We start from the raw sequence: 22706 nt of genomic DNA on the forward strand, positions 1-22706 counted from the left end.
AAAAAGAGTCTCACAGACTTTCCTGTCTGGGCTGGCTTTGAACCTTGATCCTCAGATCTCAGCCTCCTGAGTAGCTGGGATTACAGGTGTGAACCATTGGCTCCTGGCTCTGTCATTTTTTTGTTGTTGTCACGATTTTTGTTTTGTTTTTTTGGTGGTTTTGAACTCAAGGTCTCCCTCTCATTGGGCTTATTACTGAGCTGGCTTCTTACCCCTGGAGCCATGTATCTAGACCAGCTCCTTTGCTGATTATTTTGGATATAGACTCTCTTGGACTTTTCTGCCCCCAGGCTGATTTCTAACCTTGACCTTCCCTGAGCTTCTAATGCCCAGCTTCACTTTTTTTTTTTGTAGTGCATATTAATTGTACCATAGTGTTTCATCATGATGCTTTATACATGTATGCAGCCTTCTGAATAACTAGGATTACAGGCACAAACATGGCTTATCTATTTTTATCAGAATGACCCTCTGCTGTTTTCCCAGTCTCCTTAATCTTCAGCTGGGCGCTGGTGGCTCACACCTGTAATCCTAGCTACTCAGAAGGCTGAGGTCTGAGGATCATAGTATAAAGTCAGGCCAGACAGGAAAGTCCCTGAGACTCTTTTCTCCAATTAACCACCAGAAAACCAGAAGTGCCACTCATCTCCAATTAACCACCAGAAAACCAGAAGTGCCACTGTGGTTCAAAGTGGACCAAAAAACTGGAAGTGAAGCTATGGTTCAAGTGGTAGATCACCAGTCTTGAGCAAAAAAAAAATATCAGGGACAGCCCTTAGGCTTTGAGTTCAAGCTGCAGAACCACCATATATATATAGAGAGACACATACACACAGACACACACACACAGACACACATACACATACACATACACCCCACACAAATATATATCACTGAGATTCCTTATGCCATCTTCCTACATAGCTACAATGCATTTCAAAATTATTCACCATCCATTTTTTTCCTCATCCCCTTAACACAGTCCCAAAGTTAGAATCATGTTCTTTGTGTATATAAATGTACATATATAGATTATATTCAGGAAGGGGTGCTGTGGCTCAAGTGTAGAGCACTCACTTTGAGTTGAAGAGCTTGGGACAGCACCTAGACACTCAGAGTTCAACCCCATGACTGACAAAAAATTAAAAATTCATAGAATTATATTCATACATATGTGAACATGTATGTCTTTTATATCTAGCTGACCCATATGAGCAAAATATATAATATTTGGCTTTTTTTTTTTGTCGGTTGTGAGACTTGAACTCTGGGCTTGGGTGTTATCCCTGCCTTCTTCAGCGAGCGCTCTACCGCTTGAGTCACAGCGCCACTTCCATTTTTCTGATGGTTAATTGAAGATAAGAGTCTGACAAGCTTTTTCTGCCCGGGCTGGCTTTGAACCATGATCCTCAGATCTCAGCTTCCTCAGTAGCTAGAATTATAGGCGTGAGCCACTGGCGCCAGTTTATTTGGCTTTTTTCAACTTGGCTTTATATTGCTGAACTTAAATATTCTCCAGTTACATCAATTTTCCTATACCTTCTCTCTACTCACTTCCTCTCTCCCTTCTGCAGTCTCTGTACTTTCTTGTCCAAGGCTAGCCTGGGCAGAAAAGTTCACTAGGCTCCATCTCCAAAAGATGTGGCAAAAAGCAGTGCTGAAGGCATGAATCAAGTAGTAAAAGCCAGTCTAGCAAGCCTGAGGCCTTGAATTTAGTCATCTAAACTCTCTCTCCCTCCTTCCCCCCCTTCTCTCTCACACACACACATACATCCAAGAAATCTCCCTCCTACACAAAGCAATCTCCTGGTACTAATTGGCATTTTGTTAATTAGTCTCATTGTTGGCACCAAGTGCCTCTTTCCCCAAGGGAACCATTGCCTACTTAATGGTGGGGCAGGGTAGAAGCAGCAGCTGCCCCAGGACAGTGCACGGACCAAGTGGGTTTTTTCTGTTTTCACATCATCTGCCCTCTCTTTTATCTTGTAGGGCTCTTTTTTCATCTTCTTCCCCTAGATTGGGTCTTGCCTGGGCTGACCTTGAACTCTTCATCCTCTTGCCTCCGCTTCTTGGGTTCTGGGATTTCAGGTGTGTGCCCCCAAGTCAGGCCAGTCCTGGAGTCTTGACTGGAGGCAGAGAAGGAAAGCAGAGAAGGCTTAGGATATAAAGTGGCTAGGGCTAGGAATGTGGCTTAGTGGTAGAATGCTTGTCTAGCATGCATGAAGCCCTGGGTTCGATTCCTCAGTACCACATTAATTGGAAAGTCCAGAAGTGGCACTACGGCTCAAGTGGTAGAGTGCTAACCTTGAGCAAAAGAAGCTCAGGGACACAGTGCCCGGGCCGTGAGTTCAAGACCCAGAACTGGGGGGAAAAAAAGTGTCTGTAGGGGTTGGGAGTGTAGCTTAGGGGCAGAGCTAGTGCCTAACATGCTGGAGGCTCTGGGGGAAAAAAAGTATTAAACCCAGAATGGAAAGAGTCCAAGATCAGTGGTAGCTCTTGAGGACAGCTAAGTCTGGTCCAGTGTCCATTCATCTTCCAGGGGACCTATAATTAGTTTTCCTGGATCAGGCCAAGGGCACTGCTGCATGCAAAAGCACATGGTTCTATTACTAAGCTATACACCCAGCCTATCTTATGTTTGATATTTTGATTCTTTCTCCATCTTGCTCTTCCTTCCTTCCTTCCCTCCCTCTCTCTCCTATCCTGGGGCTTGAACTCAGGGCTTGGGTACTGTCCCTGAGCTTGATTGCTCAAGGCTAGCACTCTACCACTTGAGCCACAGCTCCATTTCTGTGTGTGTGTGTGTGTGCGCGAGAGAGAATTGCATCACACACTTTCCTGCTCAGTTTGGCTTCGAACCTCAAACTTTAGATCTCAGCCTCCTGAGTTGCTAGGATTACAGGGATAAACTACCAGATCTCAACTTGCTTGTCTTTTCTCTTTTCCTTTGTTTTCTTTTCTTTGCCAGTATTGGGATTTGAACTCAAGTGCCTGGCCATTGCTTGCTCAGCTTGCTTGTTGTTTGGCTGATGCTCTATCATTTGAACCACACTTCTGAATTTTTTGCTGGTTAGCAAATGAGCCATAGTGCCACTTCCAACTTTTTCTGCTTATGTGGTGCTGAGGAATCAAACCCAGCCTCATGCATGCAAGGCAAGCGCTCTACCACTGAGCCACCTTCCCAGCCCCACTAAGTACTTTCATATATATAATTTTATTTTATTCCAACCTCTGTACTATTATGTCTGTTTTACACATGATTATTGTAGCACTTCAGAGGTTAGTGATTTGCCTAAAGCACTAACTTCAAAATTTGTGTTTTACTTACTATTCAATGATCTTGATGTGAACCTGCCAGGTAACAAAAGTCTTCTTTTTTGGGGGGTACAGGGCTGGTCCCAGAGGTTGAACTCAAGCCTTAGGTGCTATCTTGAGCTTTCTTTGCACAAAGCTAGTGCTCTACCACTTGAGCCATAGTGCCCACTTCCAGCCTTTTCTGTTTATGTGTTAACTGAGAAATCCAACCCAGGGCTGCATGCATGCTAGGCAAGCACTCTACCATAAGCCACACCCCCACCCCCTGTCTGGGAGACTCTCAATCTCCAATTAACTACTCAGAAAGAGCTAGAAGTGGTGTTATGGCTCAAGGGGTAGAGTGCCAGTCTTGAGCACAAAGAAGCTCAAGGACAGTGTCAGGACCCTGAGTTCAAGCCCCCCAGAACTGGAAAATAAAAATCATAGTGAAAGAAAAGCCCAGAAAAGTAAATCCACTTGTTCAAAGTCAGTCAGTGGTCTAATAACATGCTTTTCTGTATTTTCATAAACATCATCAGGCTTCGAGGGAGGCTAATAGCTTGGGGCGCTGTGCCAACAGGACTAGATCTAAAGTGACTCTTGCAAGATAGGAAGGTACTGGATACAGTTTCTTCTCCTTCCACTTTGCCACTGAGGATTCCATCAATTGTTCCTCTGTGGAGAACACTTTGCTAAGAGAGGTGCAGAGATAAAGTTCGGCAGTAGGATCACTTACCCGGAGATGGGAGATCCACTCCCCAGCCCTCCCTCCTCCAGAGGCAGCCAGACTCCCCTCCCTCTCCGCCCCCACGTGGTTTCTCCAGCCGAGTTCTCCCCCAGAGCCCCCTCCCTCCGCGGCTCCGCTGTTGCCATGGCAACTGAGTGGGTGGACAGCCCGTCCTCTCCAGAGGCTAGCAGCCCTCGCGTGGGGAGTTACCATAACAACCCCCCTAGTAATAGAGGGGCTTGAATTCCGCCTCCCTTCCCCCGCAAATAGAGAGGAGGGTGGCTTGATTGGCAGCTGGGCATAGGGAAGAAAGAATGAAAGGGAAAGAAAGGCATCAAAGGAGATCTAAGGAGAAAAAATAAGGAAGAGAAAGGGGGGGGGGAGAAAAAAACAGGAAAGCGTGTGCGCACGCGCAACTGCCGGTGGGCGAGCTACGCAGCCGCCTCGGCCGCCACCCACTGCTTTCACGCCAGGTTCGCAAGGTTGCACAGTCCCCGCGTGCGCCTTGCGCCGGGTCTCCCGCGCGTGCGCGCAGGTGTGGGCGCCTAGGGGGAGGGGGGAGCCCTGCGCGCTCGCGTCACGTTCCCTCCCCCCCCCTCTCCTGGGGCTCGGCCGCTCAGCGCCTGCGCAGAAGCTCCGGCGGCTCGGGTTGCAGGCTCCCGGGCGCGCACGCTCCCCTCAGCCGGTGGGTCGGTCCTCCCGCCGGCCCTCTCCGCCCCGTTCCACGGGGGAGGCGCGGTGGAGCCCGCCCCCAGGGTCCCCCCGATGGGGTTGAAGCGGCGTCGGCGGCAGCGGAATAACCGAGCCGGAGCGTGAGCGGCCCCGGGGCCCGGTTTCCCCCCGCGGAGGCCATGGGCGACTCAGCCCCAGCCCGCAGCCTGGACGACATCGACCTGTCCGCCTTGCGGGTGAGCGTCCTCCCTCCCCTCTCCCGGGTCCCCCTCGCACTCCATCGCCTCGCTGCCGGCGCCGGGGAGCGGCGGCCGCACGCTTCCCCGGCTCCCCGCTCGTCCCCTCCGCCAGCGCCGGGCCCCTCGGCGCTCCTCGCCCCGTTCCGGGGCTCCCGCCGCCCCGGGGCCCTCGGCCTCCGCTCGTTCTCCTCGCTGCAGATTCTGAGAGCCAGTTCTCGGTCTCCACCCTGTGGGTGCCCCGCCTCCACACTTGCCTGACCCCTTTCCCTTCATTGTGGGGGGTTCGGGACTCCCTCCAGAGTATCTGAGGGTCACCTCTGGGTTTGCCTGCACCCCACCGTCCCCAAGCCCACGGAGAGACTTCCTTGTGGCCTCTCACCCATCTACCCTCTTGCTACCCACTTTCTCCTTCCTCCACCTCCTCTCTCTCGGCTCTTCAGATTTGACTTTGCAACTGCCTTGACAGCCTCCCCCTCATTCTTTCTCTTCCTCGCCTACCCCTGAATCGCAACTCTCTGCTGGTCGGCATTTCAGCCTCCCACCCCACCCCACCACATCCACGGTCTCCCTCCATCCCACATTCATTTTTCTGTATCCCTTCTCTGGCGTTTCAAGTGCTGCAGTCCAGATCCAGGCATTTCCGGTCTCGGGGTCCATGCAGATTACATTGCCAACTCTGCAGCCGTGTGTGTGTGTGTGTGGGGGGGGGGGTGCGGATTGACAAGTGCACTGATTCCCTTGGGAAACTCGAGCTGGGAAGAGGATGTTTACATACATGTACACACACAAAACATATGCTGCGTGTTTTGGAAGGCAGTGAGGGTGCAGGCCATGGCAAGCTGTCTCAGGGGAGGTGTTCATTAGGAAAGGGGTTAAGAGGAAACCATCGCAGCGGAACCCCATTTCTTGTCCACGTGGTCTACTTACTTGCTCTCCTTTAAGAGCATTTATGTTTTTCTCTCAGGAAGCTTTGGCTTAAGGGCAACATAGTGATTTCAAGGTGAACGTTCCAGACTGTTCCCCAGGTGGTGTTTTGATCCTGTACCCTTTCAGGTTTATCAACAGGCCAAGGTGGGGTGGGGGGGGCGGGAAGAGGAGGAGGGAAGGAGCGAGAGTGCGATCCAGCAGTTTTTTTTTTTTTTTTTTTTTCAGGAAACCCCTTGTGTACATTGTCTTATGGTTTTTGAGCCTGGGGTATGTGGGTAGCAGGGTGGTGAGAGGAGCAGCTTGCCCACACATAAATGCCCCTGATAGGACTGGAGGGAAAAAGAAACTAAAGAGAGCAGAGTCATGTTGTTAATTGGGTTTCTCTAGGTGACACACTTTTTCTTGCCATTCAGGTCATAATTTGTTTGGTGCAGTACTGGGCTATGAGACCTGACTTGCTGGAGATAAAATAAGTTGCTGAGGAGAGAGACCGAGCAGTGAATTCCCATTCCCCCATGTTTTCATAGGGAGAGAGTCTGAAGGATTCAGAGGTTAGCCTAGTCAGGGTTTAAACTGGGGTGCTCACCTCAGTTGGGATGTAAGCAGGCTGGAAGTCCAGGTTACTAGTAAAAGTTTCTTCAGGTACACTTTAGGATGAGCCTCCACCTTCCTGTACCATCTTGGTTATTGATAACTTTGCCCACCAGTTCTTTGGTTTTGGTGACTGAAATATAATACAAAGTGGGTGGATCCAAACCATGACCTTTGATTTTGACCCTTGTAGGACTCTGCTTGCTTTTCTTTTTGTTTCTTCTGGTAGCATGGCTTGGCCCCCAACCTGAGATTTCCAACAATTCTACAAGTACCCTTTGACCTTGGAAATGATATTTCCCTCTGGACTTCCTGCTTAAAGAACTGTTAACTTCCTTCTTCAATTATCTCCTGCCTTATTTTCCTCTCTTTTTTTTTTGTTTGAGAGAGCCAGGTGACCTGTTCCCTTGTCTTCTGTGCGTTCTGCTTAGGATCCTGATGAAAACATTGCACATCCTCTTATACTACCACCATAAGACTTGAAAGAGCTAGCTGAGTTGTCTTTCTCATAGAGCTGGAAAGGACTGTTTTCTCCTTGCTGCTGATCCTTTCTCAGTGCCATCCCCTCCACATCACCTCTGAGAGCTGCTCTGGCAGGGTTAAGCACTCAGTCATCCTGGTTTAGCTCCTGACTGCTTTCCAGCGAGACGTGGTAACCTGAAGAATTTGCAGCCAAAGTGTGTTTCCCTTTACTGTATCATCTTGTGTTGGGGACTGGGGTAGAGTAGCTGGCCCTAGAGAGCCCAAGTTGTCTTTCTCCTCTTGTTTCAAGATAAGGCTTGCTTTTCAGCTAGTGATGAGATTAATAGTACGCTATTAACCATGTGTGGGGAAGCCAGATGGACCTGACACTTTGTGACCACAGCCGCACTTGACCTCTTTGTGGTCTCTGCCTCTACCAACATGGTAGTGTGGGCTCTGGAGTTGCATTCTTAAGTTTTTAAATCCTGACTTACTTGCTTCTTCTATAACTAATCCTTCATTCTCCTTTGCCTTCCCGCCCCTTACAGCAGACTATAAACCTAACTTTTTTATCTACATTCTATTTTCTCACCTATCCGGTGGGAATGGTAATAGCACCTGAATTTAGAGTTGCTGAAGATTAATGAAATGCTGCAAACGAATACCTATAGTTCTTGGTGCACAGTGATCATGTATGTGGTAGTTTTTATTATTGCATCAGTCAGAGAAGCCTTCCAGAACAATTCTATCACATCCTCCTCTCCTTGCTGTACTTATTCTTGTTATTTGTTCATTTAGTGGTACTGAGGATGGAATCTAGGGTTTCATGATTGCTAGGAAAGTGCTCCACCACTGAACACCAGTTTATTTTTTTCTTTCAACCTTAACATGTAGTTTCAGGTTGGGGGAATAGCTCGGTGGTAGGTTTGTCATGCACAAAGCCCTGGGTTCAAGCCCCTAGCACCACAAAAGTAAAATATAAGTGAAAGCATGGATTTTGACTGTTTTGTTCATTTTTGTGTGCCTCAAACAATATTTTGTTCATAATGGGTTTCACATGTTTGTTGAGTAATAACAATCATTACAATAATCGAATATAACACTTGGTATAACAATGAAGAAACTCAGCACAGTGCTAAGAGTTTTTCCACCCCTAAACATATACATATACATACACATTGCAAACATGATTACAAACATGTCTTTTTTGAGATGTTTTTAGATTCAGACCTTGTCTTGCTTAGATGCAAGCTTCCATCTGAGTGATGACCCTTGCCCTAGTGTTAGGATCATCCAAGAGAAAATTTGGACCTCTTGTTTTAAATCTCCTTTCTCTGTGTCCAAGCCTGGTTATATTCCAGAAGAGCCTTGTGATTTGTAACTCTGGGCTTCTCACAGTGGGTAAAGTATGAACGGAAGTGGGCAGGAAATGTTGACAGATCCCAGGCTGTCCTCTTTCCTTTCTCATTGCCTCTTTTTTGGTTGACCCATTTCATAAATCTCTTACTGCCCAGCCAGCTAGAAGTTTCAGACCACAGAGGAGCTGGTCTGTGTTGCTGTATTGAAATGATGTCATGGAGGACATTTAAGAAGGTCTTATTACTAGGTGGTAGTTGTTGATGGAGATATTCCTTTTCAAGTGGTTGTGTGGTGGTGTGTCTGTTCTTTGGGGAAGTCCTTTCCCCTTCAAGTAACTGTAGAACCAGTACCAGTTGGAAAGCTGGCAGCTCGGGGCATATGTTTCTAGGCTGCTGAGCAGTGCAGGACTGCTGCTGTGTTCTGATGTGAGAGCTGTCCAAATGTTGACAGCAGACAGGGGACTGGGAAGACTGACCTCCTTCAGCAGAAGGGCATTTAGTGCCTTTTTTTTCCCCCCTAGAAAACTGTACATGGGGGTAGTTCTTTCCAAAAGTGCTGGTGACATTTGGAGTGAGATGCTGCTATAGCAGAATGATGGAAGATACTTTAGAATGTTGCTAAAATTAGGCGTTCAGTCGCTTCCTAGACAAGGGGAGGGCTACAACACAATATTTCAAGTGGTGGGAGAGGACAGATTGCCATTGCTCTTAGCAATACATTGAGGGGAACTTTGTGGAAAAGTGAGGTTTTGACAGGTAAAAGGAAGGTGGGGCTGGGAAGGTGGCTTAGTGGTAGAGTGCTTGCTTTGCATGCATGAAGCCTTGAGTTCGATTCCTCAGTACCGCATAAGCAGAAAAAGTTGGAAGTGGTGCTATGGCTCAAATGGTAGAGCACTAGCCTTGAGCTGTAGAGCTGAGGGACAGCGCCCAGGCCCAGAGTTCAAGTCCCATGACCGACTGAAAAAAAAAAAAAAAAGGAAGGTCAGCAAGACAGCCACCCAGTGTTCCCTTTACTCTTACCTTCAAGAGCTTGGTTAACATCATGCTATATGGGATCTTGATGTCAGATCAGGCTTCTGTTGCTTTCAGCTATAAGCTGTGTGCCTAACATGCACAGTTAGGGTTATGTAGAACATTCATTTAAGGGACCAAGGGACAGGAAGTGTTTTGTTGCTTTTGATAAGCTTGTGTTCTGGTGTAGCTCTGTAAATAAGAAATACAACCCAACCATATACTATAGTGCTGGGCCTGGAGAGCATCTCCAGAAGCTGTCTCTCTGTGGAACCTTTCTGTCTTCAAAGTTGCATCTGAGAAAGGACTCAGTACTATCTTTCTTGCAGCATTTAGACACTAGGTATTGTCAGTGTTCCATTGAGAACCATATTCTAGATCCTATGGGAAGGTTGAGATATTGTACTCACTATTATAGTAAACTGCTTAACTAGAGTTCTGTAACATCCATCTAAGAAATGCCTTTGTAAGCTCAGGCTTGTTTTCTCTACCCACCTCTTTCTGTCTCGTCTATCTCCATCTCTCTCTGTCTTTGTCTCTGTCTGTCTCTCTTTCTCTCTTTCCTCCTCTCTCCCTCTCCCCTCCTCCCTGTCTCTCTTGCTCTCTCTTGGATTTGTTGGTATTGTTTTGTTATTTAGATGGACTCCATGCTGCCTAGGCTGGCCTCAGACTAGTTGGACTCAAAAGCTCCTTCTATATCAGCTTCCAAAACAGATGAGAGTAGGCTGAATAGGCTAGATGCCGAAGGGTTGCACCTGTAATCCTACCTACTCAGGAAACTGAGATCTGAGGATCAAAGGCTTTCCATTTCTCAACTTTTTTTTTTTTTTTTGGTCTGTCCTGGGGCTTGAACTCAAGACCTAGGTGCTGTCCCTGAGCTTTTCTGCTCATAGCTAGTGCTCTACCACTTTGATTCACAGCTCTGGTGGTTAATTAGAGATAAGAATCTCACAGAGACTTTATCTGCCCAGGCTGGCTTCAACCCTCGATCCTCAGAGCCTCCTGAGTAACTAGAATTACAGTTCGAAGCCACTGGCACCCAGCCCCTATCACTTTTTCATACTAAACAACCAGTTCTTAACTTGAATCTGGGATTCTGTATCTATAGAAAGCTTCTCTAGAGGATTGAGAAAGTACATTAGACTCCATTTTTGCCAATAGTAGGGAATAGTGGAGAGAGGAGAAAGGAAAGGGACCCAAATGGAGCCCCTGAAGATTTTATCCAGTGGTCAGATAGCCTGAGAGTATACCTGCAATATGTAAATAGGATTTTGTGTTCTGGTCGAGAAAAGGCCTGGGACTAAGAACAGAGGACACAGTGGTGAAGAAGACAGATATGGTTTTCCTAGTCTAGTAGGGAGAAGGTTAAGTGTAGCTGGCCCTCAGTATCTATGGTGTCTACTTCAATGGATTTAAACCAAACTCAGATTTAAAAAAAAAAAATTACTGGAGAAGCTAGGCCTGGTAGCACATGCTTGTAATCCCAGTACTGGGGAAGCTGAAGCAGGAAGATTTTAAGTTCCAGGCCAGCCTGGGCTACATGGTGAGACCTTGTCTCAAAAAAATCTAAATATAGGAAAAAGCTGGGTGTGGCGGTAGACACCTGTCATTCCAGCTACAAGCATATTACTATGAGGATACATGCCTGGACAGGAAATGAGACACCTCTCTTCTGCCAAGGGCCATGGGATAGTTATACAGTAACATAATTCAAAAACCATACAGAATTATGAATACAGGTTGAATTATATGTGTCTATCCTATCATGTACCAAATAGTTTCCAGGGCCTTATAGTGCCCATAGGCTAGACATTCCCCATTCTGTAACCTTAAGGATAACCAGTGCTAAAAAGGGAGGTTCATTGGCAGAGTGCCTGCCTGGCAAGTGCATGGCCCTGAGTTCAAACCCCAATACCTCCTACAACTCCCAAAAAACAAATTTGTGTGTGTGTACACACATACATACACATACACAACTATATATTCAGGGAAATTTTTTCTTCTGTATTTAACATGTACAGATTTTTTAAAAATCTTGTCATCATTCAATAAACAATACAATGTAAAACTATTTACATTGTAGTAGGTAGTGTAGAGATTATTTAAATTATTACCAAGAGAGCCCAGTGTTGGCAGCTCACACCTGTAATCCTAGTTAAGACCTGGATGATTGTGGTTCAAAGCCAGCCTGTGCAGAAAAGTCCATAAAACTCCATCTCCAAAACAACCAGGAAAATATAGGGCTGAACGCATAGCTCAAGTGGGCAAATGGAAGCCACAAGCAAGAAAACTGAATGAGCCCGGCGCCGGTGGCTCACACCTGTAATCGTAGCTACTTAGGAGGCTGAGATCTGAGGATCTTGGTTCAAAGCCAGCCCGGACAGGAAAGTCTGTGAGACTCTTATCTCCAATAAACCACTAGAAAAACGGAAGTGGTGCTGTAGCTCAAGCGGTAGAGTGCTCGCCTTGAGCTAAAGAGCTGAGGGATAGCGCCCAAGCCCAGAGTTCAAGCCCCACAACTGACCAAAAAAAAAAAAAAAAAAGCTGAATGAGAATGTGAGGCCCACTACCAACAGAATATGAACCACAGTACCAGCACATGCGTGTGCACGTGCGCACACACACACATACACAATGTATGCAGGAGGATCTGTGTAGGACCTGTGTAGATAGCATACTAATTAAGGGACTTGAGCATCCATAGATTTTTATATCCTCAGAGAATATCCTGGAATTAATCTGCCCACAGATACCTATGGGTGACTGGATAGGTAAAATTGCAAGCCATGGTAAGGACTTTAACAGAAGATTTTAGTATGCCATGAGCACATGATAGTGGTAGTTTGGAGTTGGCTAGATTTGGGAAACCCCGGAGGGAGGCCATTTTTAGTGTGTAGCATTTGGTCAGCAGTCAAGAGCCAGGACTCTGAGGAAGGATGGGGACTACAGAATTGACTTGGGTTCAAAAGGATATTATGGACTTTCCCTATGGGAACTGAAAAGTTGTTTTGAAAGGTGAGGTCATGTATAGGAAAGGGCATACACAGCTTATAGCTTTCATGTATGTTTATTGGGGAGAAGGTCTCTGGGTACTAGATCTGTGGTCTCACTATGGCTCTGGGATGAGGGTCGTGTGTGAATGTACTTGCAAGCTGGTATATGAGAGAGAAGGGTATTTATTGTGTGTGTGTGTGTGTGTGTGTGTGTGTGTGTTTGTTAGTTGTGGGGCTTGAACTCTGGACCTGGGCGCTGTCCCTCAGCTCTTCAGCTCAAGGCTAGAGCTCTACCACTTGAGCTACAGCGCCACTTTGGGCTTTTTCTGTTTATGTGGTACTGAGGAATCGAACCCAGGACGTCATGCATGCAAAACACTCTTGCACTGAGCCACATTCCCAGCCCCTATTTGTTAGGTATTATTAGTCCAAGTGATAGCTTAGTGATGGCCAGAGTTTGATAGGTAGGTAAGTCACCTGGAAGAAGAACAAGTAGACCCAGCCTTGGGCTTAATGTCTGTGGGAAGTGGGATTCTTCCTAATGTTAGATAGAAACTATATAAATAGATAAGACTCTCAATTTACATTGTGTACAAGTAAAGGATGAGTGGGGTGTGTAGGGGGAGTGTTAGTGATTTGGCATGCTTGAAGTGAAATAGGGCTGGGAAAGTCTTAAGCAGAATGGAGGAGCCAGACTCCAGGAGCAGCTTGAATGTCAGGTGGATGGTGGTGTAGAAGATGGTGGGATGGGCTGTGAGAAATATTAGTGTAGGACCCAGGGAGGAGCCTGGGAAGCTGTAGGGAGATGAATGGAAGGACTATTTGCCTAAGAAAAATGGTGATGTTTGGGGAGGGAGGCCAGAGGAGGTAGTAAAGGCCTGACAAACCTGTGTCCCCACAGAAGGAGACTGTTAGAGCCAAAGGCAGTCACATGTGGGAATCCAACCACTCATCGTCCATGACTTAAGTATAGATCGCAGTGAATGCTTTTGGTTCCTTTCTGGACACTTCTACCTTACCTTTGGAATGAAAGGCCTACCTAAAACAGGCCTGAGGATAGCTGGTCTTCCCAGAGAGAATGGAAATTTTCTTGCTCCCTTTTCTACCAGGGGTTATGCTGAATTAATTAATCCTGGAACCACATATCAAGAGAAGTTTTCCATAAACAGTAGTCCTTACAGGAAAGGACAGGATTAGAAGGGCTAAGTAAAGACTATTATACCACCTAATAGCCACCTCAGCTTTGGTGTTGCCCACCCCTAAAAAACAAGAACCTCCACTGACAAGGCAGACTTTAACTGATTACCTTATCTACTTCTTCACAGGCTTTCTGATTTAATTTGATTAGATATTACATTACATTGAATGATGTTTTATGTGTTGGACTATGATCTATATTTCCTATTGACTCCTTAATGTGCCTTTAAAATGCTGAGTCCATAGAAAGGGTTCAGCAGTTACTTGCTTGGTTAGAGGAGGAATATAAGTATTTCTGTGATTTGTCCTTTCCCACTAAATTCAAACTGCAGGACATAAAAGGTGCCTAGTATGTGCTGGGCCCCAGGAGACCTCAGAACAAATACATACTCAGTGTTGCTCAGTTGGGATGGTACTGGCCTCCAGGAGATATTTGGAAATGTTGAAGGAGGTTTAACTGGGACTGGGTCTTGGGAGCACTAACCTGGGAATGAAGGATGTCTACCATTCTGCAGTCTCAGGGACTATGTGTGCATTGAATAATTGTTTCTCCACAAAGATTGCCTCTAGAGTCTTGGTGAGTGAACTTCCCGTGGGTGGACCTGGAGAGACCAGGAAACAACCAGATAGGATTCTGTGGAGTCAGAAGGAGTACCTATATCCCTTTGTTTACTTCTTCCTGGGTGGGAAGAGGAATGTAGGCTCTGAATTACTCTTAGGCATGGCATGTATCTCTTAGACTAACAGCTTTTATTTGTCTGCCAGCACACCTCTGAAGGTAAAATGGGTAGGCTCCAAGCCAGACTGTAAGGAAGACTGCTTTCATGTTCTCTCCTCACCACCCACCCACACTTTCTTTCAAGGCACATTTGTAAGAAAGTGGCTGAAGCAGGCAGTCCTTGGGCTTTAATTCTCAGTGGCTGAGGAAAGAGTCTTCAGGAAATCATTTGAACAGCCTAAGCAGCATGAGGCAGAGGTAGGCGGTGCATGTAGTGTTGAGAAAGGGTGTCAGCACATTGTCTTTTCTCTTGTGTCCTTTGAACCTATGGTTGTCCCTTAAAGACAGATGTGAAGAATAATTGTCATCTCTTGAGATGCTGAGGGTAGAGGCTCCTTGCCCTAGTGTTATCCTTTGGTGGCAGGGCTGCTGAAATTGTTTTTCCATGTAACTATCTCCAGATCTGAATTAGGAGAGCAGAACTAGGTGCCTAGCATTGTCTAGCTGAGGTTTAGAGAAGTCCCTCTGTCCCTAACAAGCTGTTCCTCATCGTGGAATGACCACAGACCCACATGACAGAGCAGGGTTATGACAGGCAGCACATAGTTAGGAGTCTGTGGTCTCTGTACCCTCTGTCCTCTAGTAAGCCCTTCTTTTTTTGTCTGTCTTCAGAACAAAGATCGCTTTGATACTAGTCATTTATATTTTAATGTGGGTTCTTTGGAGTTTGGGGGCTGGCATATGAACAAGGAGCAACTTGCTATGCAGTAGGCTCTTTCCTTATGTAATCTCATTATCCCTCACAATAACCCTTTGAGGCAAATGATTGCCCACACTTTCAACATGAAATACCAAGTCTTAGAGAAGTTACTTGGAAATGAGGTAACTTGTCTGCAGTTGGACAGCCAGTAAGTGGCAGGCCCCAGAATCAGCTTCAGGACTGATTTCTCCCAGAGCCTCGGTTTCTCCAGCTTCTTGCTCCCAGGTGGCACGGAAGGGGGCACATGTGGCATGGAGGGAGCACGTGTGGCAGGAGGGCAGAGTGTCTCCAGTGTGCAAGACTGCAACCAGCACTGTTTTTTGCTTGCTTTAATTGCAAGTGTGTAATATTTCTGTGATCTGTGGCAAACAAGTGATTGTAGGCTTGCTGGAGTTGAACACCATCCATGTTTCTTGGTAAAGAACCTGGAGACTAGCACTTGGCCTATTTCATGGATTAGAAACAGACTGTTTGAGGAAGTGGTGCCGTGGCTCAAGTGGTAGAGTGCTTGCCTTGAGCTGAAGAGCTGAGGGACCAGTGCCCAGGCCCAGAGTTCAAGCCCCCAACTGACCAAAAAAAAAAAAAAAAAAAAGTTATCCAGAAACAGACTGTTTGATCTAGGAACAAGTGGTTCAGATCTGTGTTTTAAAGGAGAGACCTTATTTGTGTACTTGAAACTTTTTTTGTGGGTAGGAGGGAACTGCAGGTGGATTGGCATTAGTGGACACATTTTTGGAATACAAAACTACATAGGATCTGTGCCCTACACTGATGGCAGTTTCATTGGGTTGCTGGGTAGAATGCTCCATTGACAGGAGAGAAGGACATAAAAGAGTTCAGAAGATTTTGTTTGAAAGGGAATGTTAAATAATTCAAAAGAGGGCCTGTGCTTTGGAAAGAAGAGAAAAAGCCTATGTCATTACCTTTTTCCTTAAAAACAAAAAACAACTTTTTTATTATGGTTAAATATTCATTATACTTTACTTTTACTTTCTTTTTTTTTTTTGGTGGGTCTTGGGACTTGAACTTAGGGCCTGGGCAGTGTCCCTGAGCTCTTTAGCTGTAGGCTAGTGCTCTACCACGTTGAGTCATAGCTCCACTTCTGGTTTTCTGGTGGTTAACTGGAGATAAGAGGCTCACCAGGAGATACTGGGAAGGGGGCTCAGTGGTAAGAGTGTTTGCCTTACGTGGGTGAGGCCCTGGGTTGGATTCTTCAACACCACATAAGCAGAAAAAGCCAGAAGTGGTGTTGTGGTTCAAGTGGTAGAGCATTAGCCTTGAGCTGAAGAGCTGAGGGACAGAGTCCAGGCCCAGAGTTCAAGCCCCAGGACCCACCCCCCCCCAAAAAAAAAGATTATCATGGTCTCACGGGACTTTTCTGCCTGGGCTGGCTTTAAACTGTGATTCTCAGATCTGTCTCCTGAGTAGCTAGGATTACAGGGGTGAACCACCAGTGTCCAGCTATTTTAAGTATTTTTAAATGTATAACTCTATGGCACAAAATACAGTCACATTGTGCTAGCATCATCACCATCTAACTCCAGAACATTGTCATCTTCTCCAACTGAATCTCTGTACTCATCTACTGTTCCCCCAGACCAGGCAGCCACTATTCTTTATCTGTGTGTGTGGAGTTGAGTAGGGGCTAGACACAGCAGATGCTTCATATTTGTCAAGACAGGTGAAATGAACTGTCTCATGAATCTATGTGACCATCAGCCCAGAACACTGTCTTCATACTGGCTCTAATAGAAGGTGATAACAGCCTTGGAAAGAAGGTGCAAAGGGGTTTGGGAAGGTGGCTCATTAGTAGAGTGCTTGCCTTGCATGCATGAGGTCCTGGGTTGGATTCCTCAGCGCCACATAAGCAGAAAAGGCCGAAAGTGGCGCTATGGCTCAAGTGGTAGAACACTACCCTTGAGCTGAAGAGCTTAAGGGACAGCTCCGAGGCCCAGAGTTCAGGCCCCACGACTGACAAAAAAGAAAAAGAAAAAAAGAAGAAGGTACACATGAAATGACTGTAAGGCATCACAAGAGGATGGAGCAGTGTAAAGAGAAGCAAAGGTTTCTCTTCCATGTTCAGAGATCCCAGCTTTAACTTTCCTGTTTTATTATTATTCTGTGTTTTCTTGCTTATTCTCATCCTCTTCATCTTACCTTTAGGGCTCTAGAAGTTGGAAAGAAGGTCATTTAGAGGATGAAGATGATAAGATTTAACTGCCATTCTGCATTTATTACATGAAGGGTTCTGTGTGGGTGTCAAAGGGAAAGTTTAGAGCCAGGTTAGGCATCCCTCTCATGGACAGACCCAAGGCAAAAGTAGAAGTGTGCTAGAGATCTTAAAACAGAGGTGATCAACTTGATGACCTGCCTAGCTTTCTAACTTGCCCTTGTCCACACTACTTATGGTTTCTACTTCCATCTTCAGCTAGGAAATGGGAAAAAGTGGAGAGGGAGACAGGCTTGGTATTCAGGTGATCCAGGAATAGTGGGAGAGGAGATCAAGAAAGATTATTGTCTAGGGGCTGGGAAGGAGGCTCAGTGGTAGAATGCTTGCTTCTCATGCATGAGACCCTGGGTTCTATTCCTCAGCACCACATAAGCAGAAAAAACTGGAAGTGGCGCTGTGGCTCAAGTGGTAGAGCACTAGCCTTGAGCTGAAGAGCCAAGGGACAGCGCCCAGGCCTAGAGTTCAGGCCATGACTGACCCCCCCCAAAAAAAAAGAAAAAAGAAAAAAGAAAGATTATTGTCTAAAGAGTCCTGTCTAGGATAAATCAAAATCCAGGCAATGGGGACAAGAGGGAAAAACTGGAAGAGAGCAAGGAAAGGGGTGACATTGTCTAAAAAGAAATGTACTCATTACCTGACATATGTAATTGTAACCCCTCTGTACATCATCACCTTTATAATTATAAAGAAGAGAAAGAGGAAGAAGAAGGAGAGAGAGGGAGAAAAAAGAGAGAGGAAAAAAGAGAGAGAGAGACATATCCAGGCAGAGGTCTCTGACAGGAGGCCTCTGGGCAGTAAGTTGGGATGGTATTGTGGTGCATTGATCGGGACTGTCCTCCTGGATTGCCAAGCAAAAGCTTGCAGCATGAATCTTCTATATTTCCTCAAAACAGTGTTGAATCTCAAGGAAAAGCTAGTGAACTCATGAGACCTTTTTCTCTGTCTGCTATGCAGGACCTTAGGGAAGACTGCATTTACATCACCTTCATTGGCTGCCCAATACTCAGTGCAGGTCCTCCCTCTCCACAGCCTGCTTTTTTCTTAGATCAAGAGACTGAGCCTCCTCTATCCAAATTCAGTGTTCACACTTTGAATGAAGGAGTGTTTCAATTGCTCACTTCTAGAACTCTGACCTTCCTGAGGGGTTATCCTGTGGTCTGGTATTATGCACGTCTGGATGTTACTATCACCACCCCTAGAAGTAAAAAGTAACTTAAGTGCTTGTACGTAAAGTAGGGCATCTCCTAGCCATCTTACATTTCAAAAGGTGTCAGCAATGAGTAAGCCAGGGTTCCAGAGCTAACTTCACTGGAAGATTGGTAATACCTGGTTATTCTGCTGGGTGGCTCAGTTCCCACCAGAAATGAAATGGTCATGTGACAAACATCCTCGGGTACCAACTGCAGTCTCTGTAGATTAATTTTGTAGTTTAACAAGAATTGCCCTGCTATTACTTAGATTTCCTACCATGGCATGGTGATCTGCTTGGGTAAAATTGGTGTCTCTAAAGAGCTCTCCATTGGAGGCTGTTGGCATGTAGGCCTATTCAGTTTGGGCCTTTGGCCATGTGATCCATGGAGGGAACATGACATTAGGAGCTTGGAGACCTGGTTCCATTTCTAGTTTTTAGTCTCTCTGGAACTTGGTTTTCTCACTTGAACAACTGAGGCTTTCAGAGGCTTAAATCAGAATCACCTGGGTAGCATATAAAAACCTGAACATGGGCTGGGAAGGTGGCTTAGTGGTAGAGTGCTTGCCTTGCATGCATGAGGACCTGGGTTCATATTCTTCAGCACCACATAAGCAGAAAAAGACAGAAGTGATGCTGTGGCTTAGATGGTAGAGTACTAGCCTTGAGCTAAAGAGCTGAGAGACAGTGCCCAGGCCCAGTGTTCAGGCCCCACGACCAAAAAAACAAAAAACAACCACAACAAAAAAAGCCCTGCCCAGGAGGTGATTCAGTTCACTAGGGCAGGGCCTTAGTTTGTGTGCTTTTCCTGTGAGCAGATGGTGACTTCCTGCAAAGAACAGCAGGATCACATGATTGCTAAGGGCCCTGTAGACCCATGAGGCCTTTTTCCCTCCCTAGAAATTTTCAAGTGCCTACTCTGTGTTGTGCTGTTTGTTTTCAGTACTAAGACAGGAGTAGAGCCAATCTGGAATTTTTTATGTTCTCTAGAAGGAAAAATGCTTGTATGAGATGGTGTTGGTATATTAAGCTGGGCAAAAAGGGATCGAGAGAAATGATATTGGGGTAGTGGATGGTGGCCAATATGGGCTAGGGTCTCAGAGCTGCTCTAGAAGAGACATAGTTCCCATTGTGTGAAAATCTCATGTGGGTGTGATGTGGGAGGGGTAGATATAGGGTGATCTGTGGGAAGGACACAGAATAAGTTAGGTGCCCTCAGGTACCTCAGAACTGTTTCCTGAGTCTTTCATTGCTGACAGGGAAGAGCAGTCAGAACAAATGAGATTATTTGAGGAAGCAGGGAATTTGATTTGCATTTTAAGGATCAGGAGGGACCTAGAATAGGTATGGCTCTTCTAAAAGTGTAGGCCTTGAATACAGATGTGGATTCAAATCCCAGTTCTGCCACATACTGTATGTATCAATACTACATGCCTCATTTTTGTCCTTTGTAAAATGAGTACAAGAGAACCCACCTAATAGGGCTGTTCAGAAGATTAAATAATGGTGGGAAGTGCTTCACCTGATAAATGCTTATTATTGAAAAAAGTACCCAGAAATAGTGTCTCCTGGGCTCAGTTAACATTCCTTTGCTCCTCACCCAGTGTTTTATTTAAGAAAGAGAAAACCGCTCAGCCTATTGATTTTAGTCTCAATGGCTGAGTCACAGCCCCTGGTGTAGGCCTTGTATTCTGTGTACCTGGCTCCCTTTCCCTGTACTAGAGTCTGCCATCTACTGAAAGTCTTCCAGCTCCACTGGAAGAAAGAATGACTTGAAAAATCACACCAGAGCCAGGCGCTGGTGGCTCACGCCTGTAATCCTAGCTACTCAGGAGGCTGAGATCTGAGGATCATGGTTCAAAGCCAGCCCGGGCAGGAGAGACCGTGAGACTCCTATCTCCAATAAACCACCAGAAAACCGGAAGTGGCGCTGTAGCTCAAGTGGTAGAGCGCTCGCCTTGAGCTGAAGAGCTGAGGGACAGCGCCCAGGCCCCAGAGTTCAAGCCCCACAACCGACAAAAAAAAAAAAAAAAAATCACACCAGAACATGTAACTCCTATTTGTCCTGCCCCCTGAGTCAGGAATTCCTACAGTCCCTGTAAGTCATTCACTCTGGCCCCCTGTGCCAGAGTGAATGGACCCACCCAAGAGCAAGCATTCAACCTGCAAGGGAATGCTTGTGCCTCACCTTAGAGACATTCTGGCAAGTTACACTTGGGATATGAGAGGGGAGACATCTAGACAAGTGCGTGAGTGTTACCATAGGCACTGACTCAGGGCTAAGTGGTTGAGGGTGGGTGGTTTCTTCCACTGCCTGGAGACTTGCGTTTCTTTTCTGCCTTAGAACCTTTGCTTCTCCCCCTCCTCATTCCTCCACTCTGCCTCGGCTTTTGCTTTGTTAAATATTACTTGTCTTTCTGGTCCCAGCTTAGGTGGTACTCCCTTACCTGGTCTTTCCTGGCTCTTCCCTACCATTACATGGCTTATCTTTATGTTAGTTCTTAGGACTTTTTCTTCAGTTTCTCACAGGTGCATGTTCTGTAATTGTTTTTCTTTTCTTTTCTCTTTCTTTCTTTCTTTTCTTTTCTTTTTTTGTTGGTCGTGGGGCCTGGGCACTGTCCCTCAGCTCTTCAACTCAAGGCTCTACCACTTGAGCCACAGTGCCATTTCTGGCTTTTTCTGTTTATGTGGTACTGAGGAATAGAACCCAGGCTTCATGCATGCTAGGCAAGCTACATTCCCAGGCCCACATTTTAGTTTCTTGGAGTCCCTAAATCCCAAGCACTCAGTGTTTGTTGAATGAATGCATGAACTGGTTCTTTTTTTTTTTTTTTTAACAAGAAAGAGTAAAGACAGGCATGGTAAAAAAAAAAAAAATGAGCATGCTTGCTCTATCCTGTTAGTCAGGAAGTGCCTCCTCTGTCGTTACCTATATCCCTTCATCTGTAATTTATTTTGGGTTGGTCCTTGGTGGAGCTGGAGCATATCTGGTCTCCACCCTGTGGAAAGTAACCCTGGTCCTCCTTTGCTAGTCAGTGATTCAGTCTTCACTCCCTCCCTGCCAGCCGCACCCTCCACTTGCTCTTCTTCCTCTGACTCAGCTTGCCTGCTTCTTGTCTTTCTTCATTATATCCTGATCTTTCACAGGAAAGCCTTTTCCTTTGCTCTCGTGACAACTGATTGGACTTCTTCCAGATTAGAAGCAAAATCGAGGGAGAACAGATTTGAAGAATGACTTGTGCCCAGTTATGAAGCATGGCTTGGCCACACAATCTTCTCCGATCTTTTTCTTGGGCTTTGTAGACACCTGACTCCCAACAGTAGGAGGCTGGCAATGAGGTATAATGATTTGTTTGTGCTACAATTGAAAACCAGCAGGGAGAAGCCTTATTATTACCCAACCCCTGATTACTAGTGTCTTCCTCCGTTAGCCTGGTTTCTGCCAGTCTGGATGGGCCTCAAATTTCCCTAGTTACCCACTCGCCTGCTTCTCCTGCATCTAGACTCTGATCTCTGTCTCTCACTGGTGTCTGTTTCCAGAGACTTACCCTCCTTCCCTTTTTTCACTAGCCTCAGTGCTACCTTTTAATCCTGTCTGCTTATGAGCTACCACTCTTTACCCTAAATTCCAACAATACCAACCATTTTTGTAAATCACCTTTTGTCTAGTTTCTCTGCCCTCGCTGAGTATACTTTTTTTTTACAGTAACTGTGCAAATTTGTAGCATTTTATAGATTTCAAAGTGGTTTTTTTTTGTTTTTATTTTTGTTCCTTATTTTTTGTTTTTGGCTAGTTCTGGGGCTCGAACTCTGGGCCTGGGCACTGTCCCTGAGCTTCTTTTGCTCACTCAGGGCTAGCACTCTTACCACTTGAGCCACAGCACCACCTCCGGCTTTTTCTGTTTATGTTGTACTGAGGAATTGAACGTAGGGTTTCATGCATGCTAGGCAAGCACTCTACCACTAAGCCACATTCCTAGCTCCTGAGTGGTTTTGTATTCATGAATTTTTGTGAGATGAGATTGGGTAGATGAGAAGCCATAAGAGAAATTAAGTGATTTGCTCTGTTGCCTAATTATATAAAGGAATCAGAGCCAGGGCCCAGGCTTTGGGGGTTCTTGGTACAGTAAAACCCTAACCATTCCCTTTTGTTTTGTCTCACCACAATTCTGGCTTTTTCTTCACCATGTGTCATCCTCATACACTTTTTTTTTGTTGGTAGTGTTAGTCATAGGGCTTGAACTCAGGGCCTGGATGCTGTCCTTGAGCTTTTTCCACTCAAGGCTAGTGCTTTACCACTTGGAGCCATAGCTCTGCTTCCACTTTTATCATTAATTG

The 22706-nt window shown here is 45.9% G+C and overlaps 1 protein-coding gene across 12 annotated transcripts in view; it reads left to right on the plus strand.

Moving 5' to 3' along the window:
* The first annotated feature begins 4627 nt into the window (after positions 1–4627).
* Positions 4628–22706, plus strand: part of Mink1 (misshapen-like kinase 1) — a 54668-nt gene continuing 36589 nt past the window's right edge. For 5 of the 12 annotated variants that reach the window (XM_013013319.1, XM_013013320.1, XM_013013322.1 and 2 more), the window contains exon 1: positions 4684–4929. In XM_013013319.1, the coding sequence (XP_012868773.1) occupies positions 4873–4929 (57 nt within the window). In that variant the 5' untranslated portion in view covers positions 4684–4872. Of the gene's footprint in view, positions 4930–22706 lie in introns of all 12 variants that reach the window. The other 7 variants (XM_013013325.1, XM_013013330.1, XM_013013331.1 and 4 more) reach the window with 3 other exon arrangements.

The sequence above is a fragment of the Dipodomys ordii genome, unplaced genomic scaffold (genome assembly GCF_000151885.1).
Source record: "Dipodomys ordii isolate 6190 unplaced genomic scaffold, Dord_2.0 Scaffold19, whole genome shotgun sequence".
NCBI lineage: Eukaryota > Metazoa > Chordata > Mammalia > Rodentia > Heteromyidae > Dipodomys > Dipodomys ordii.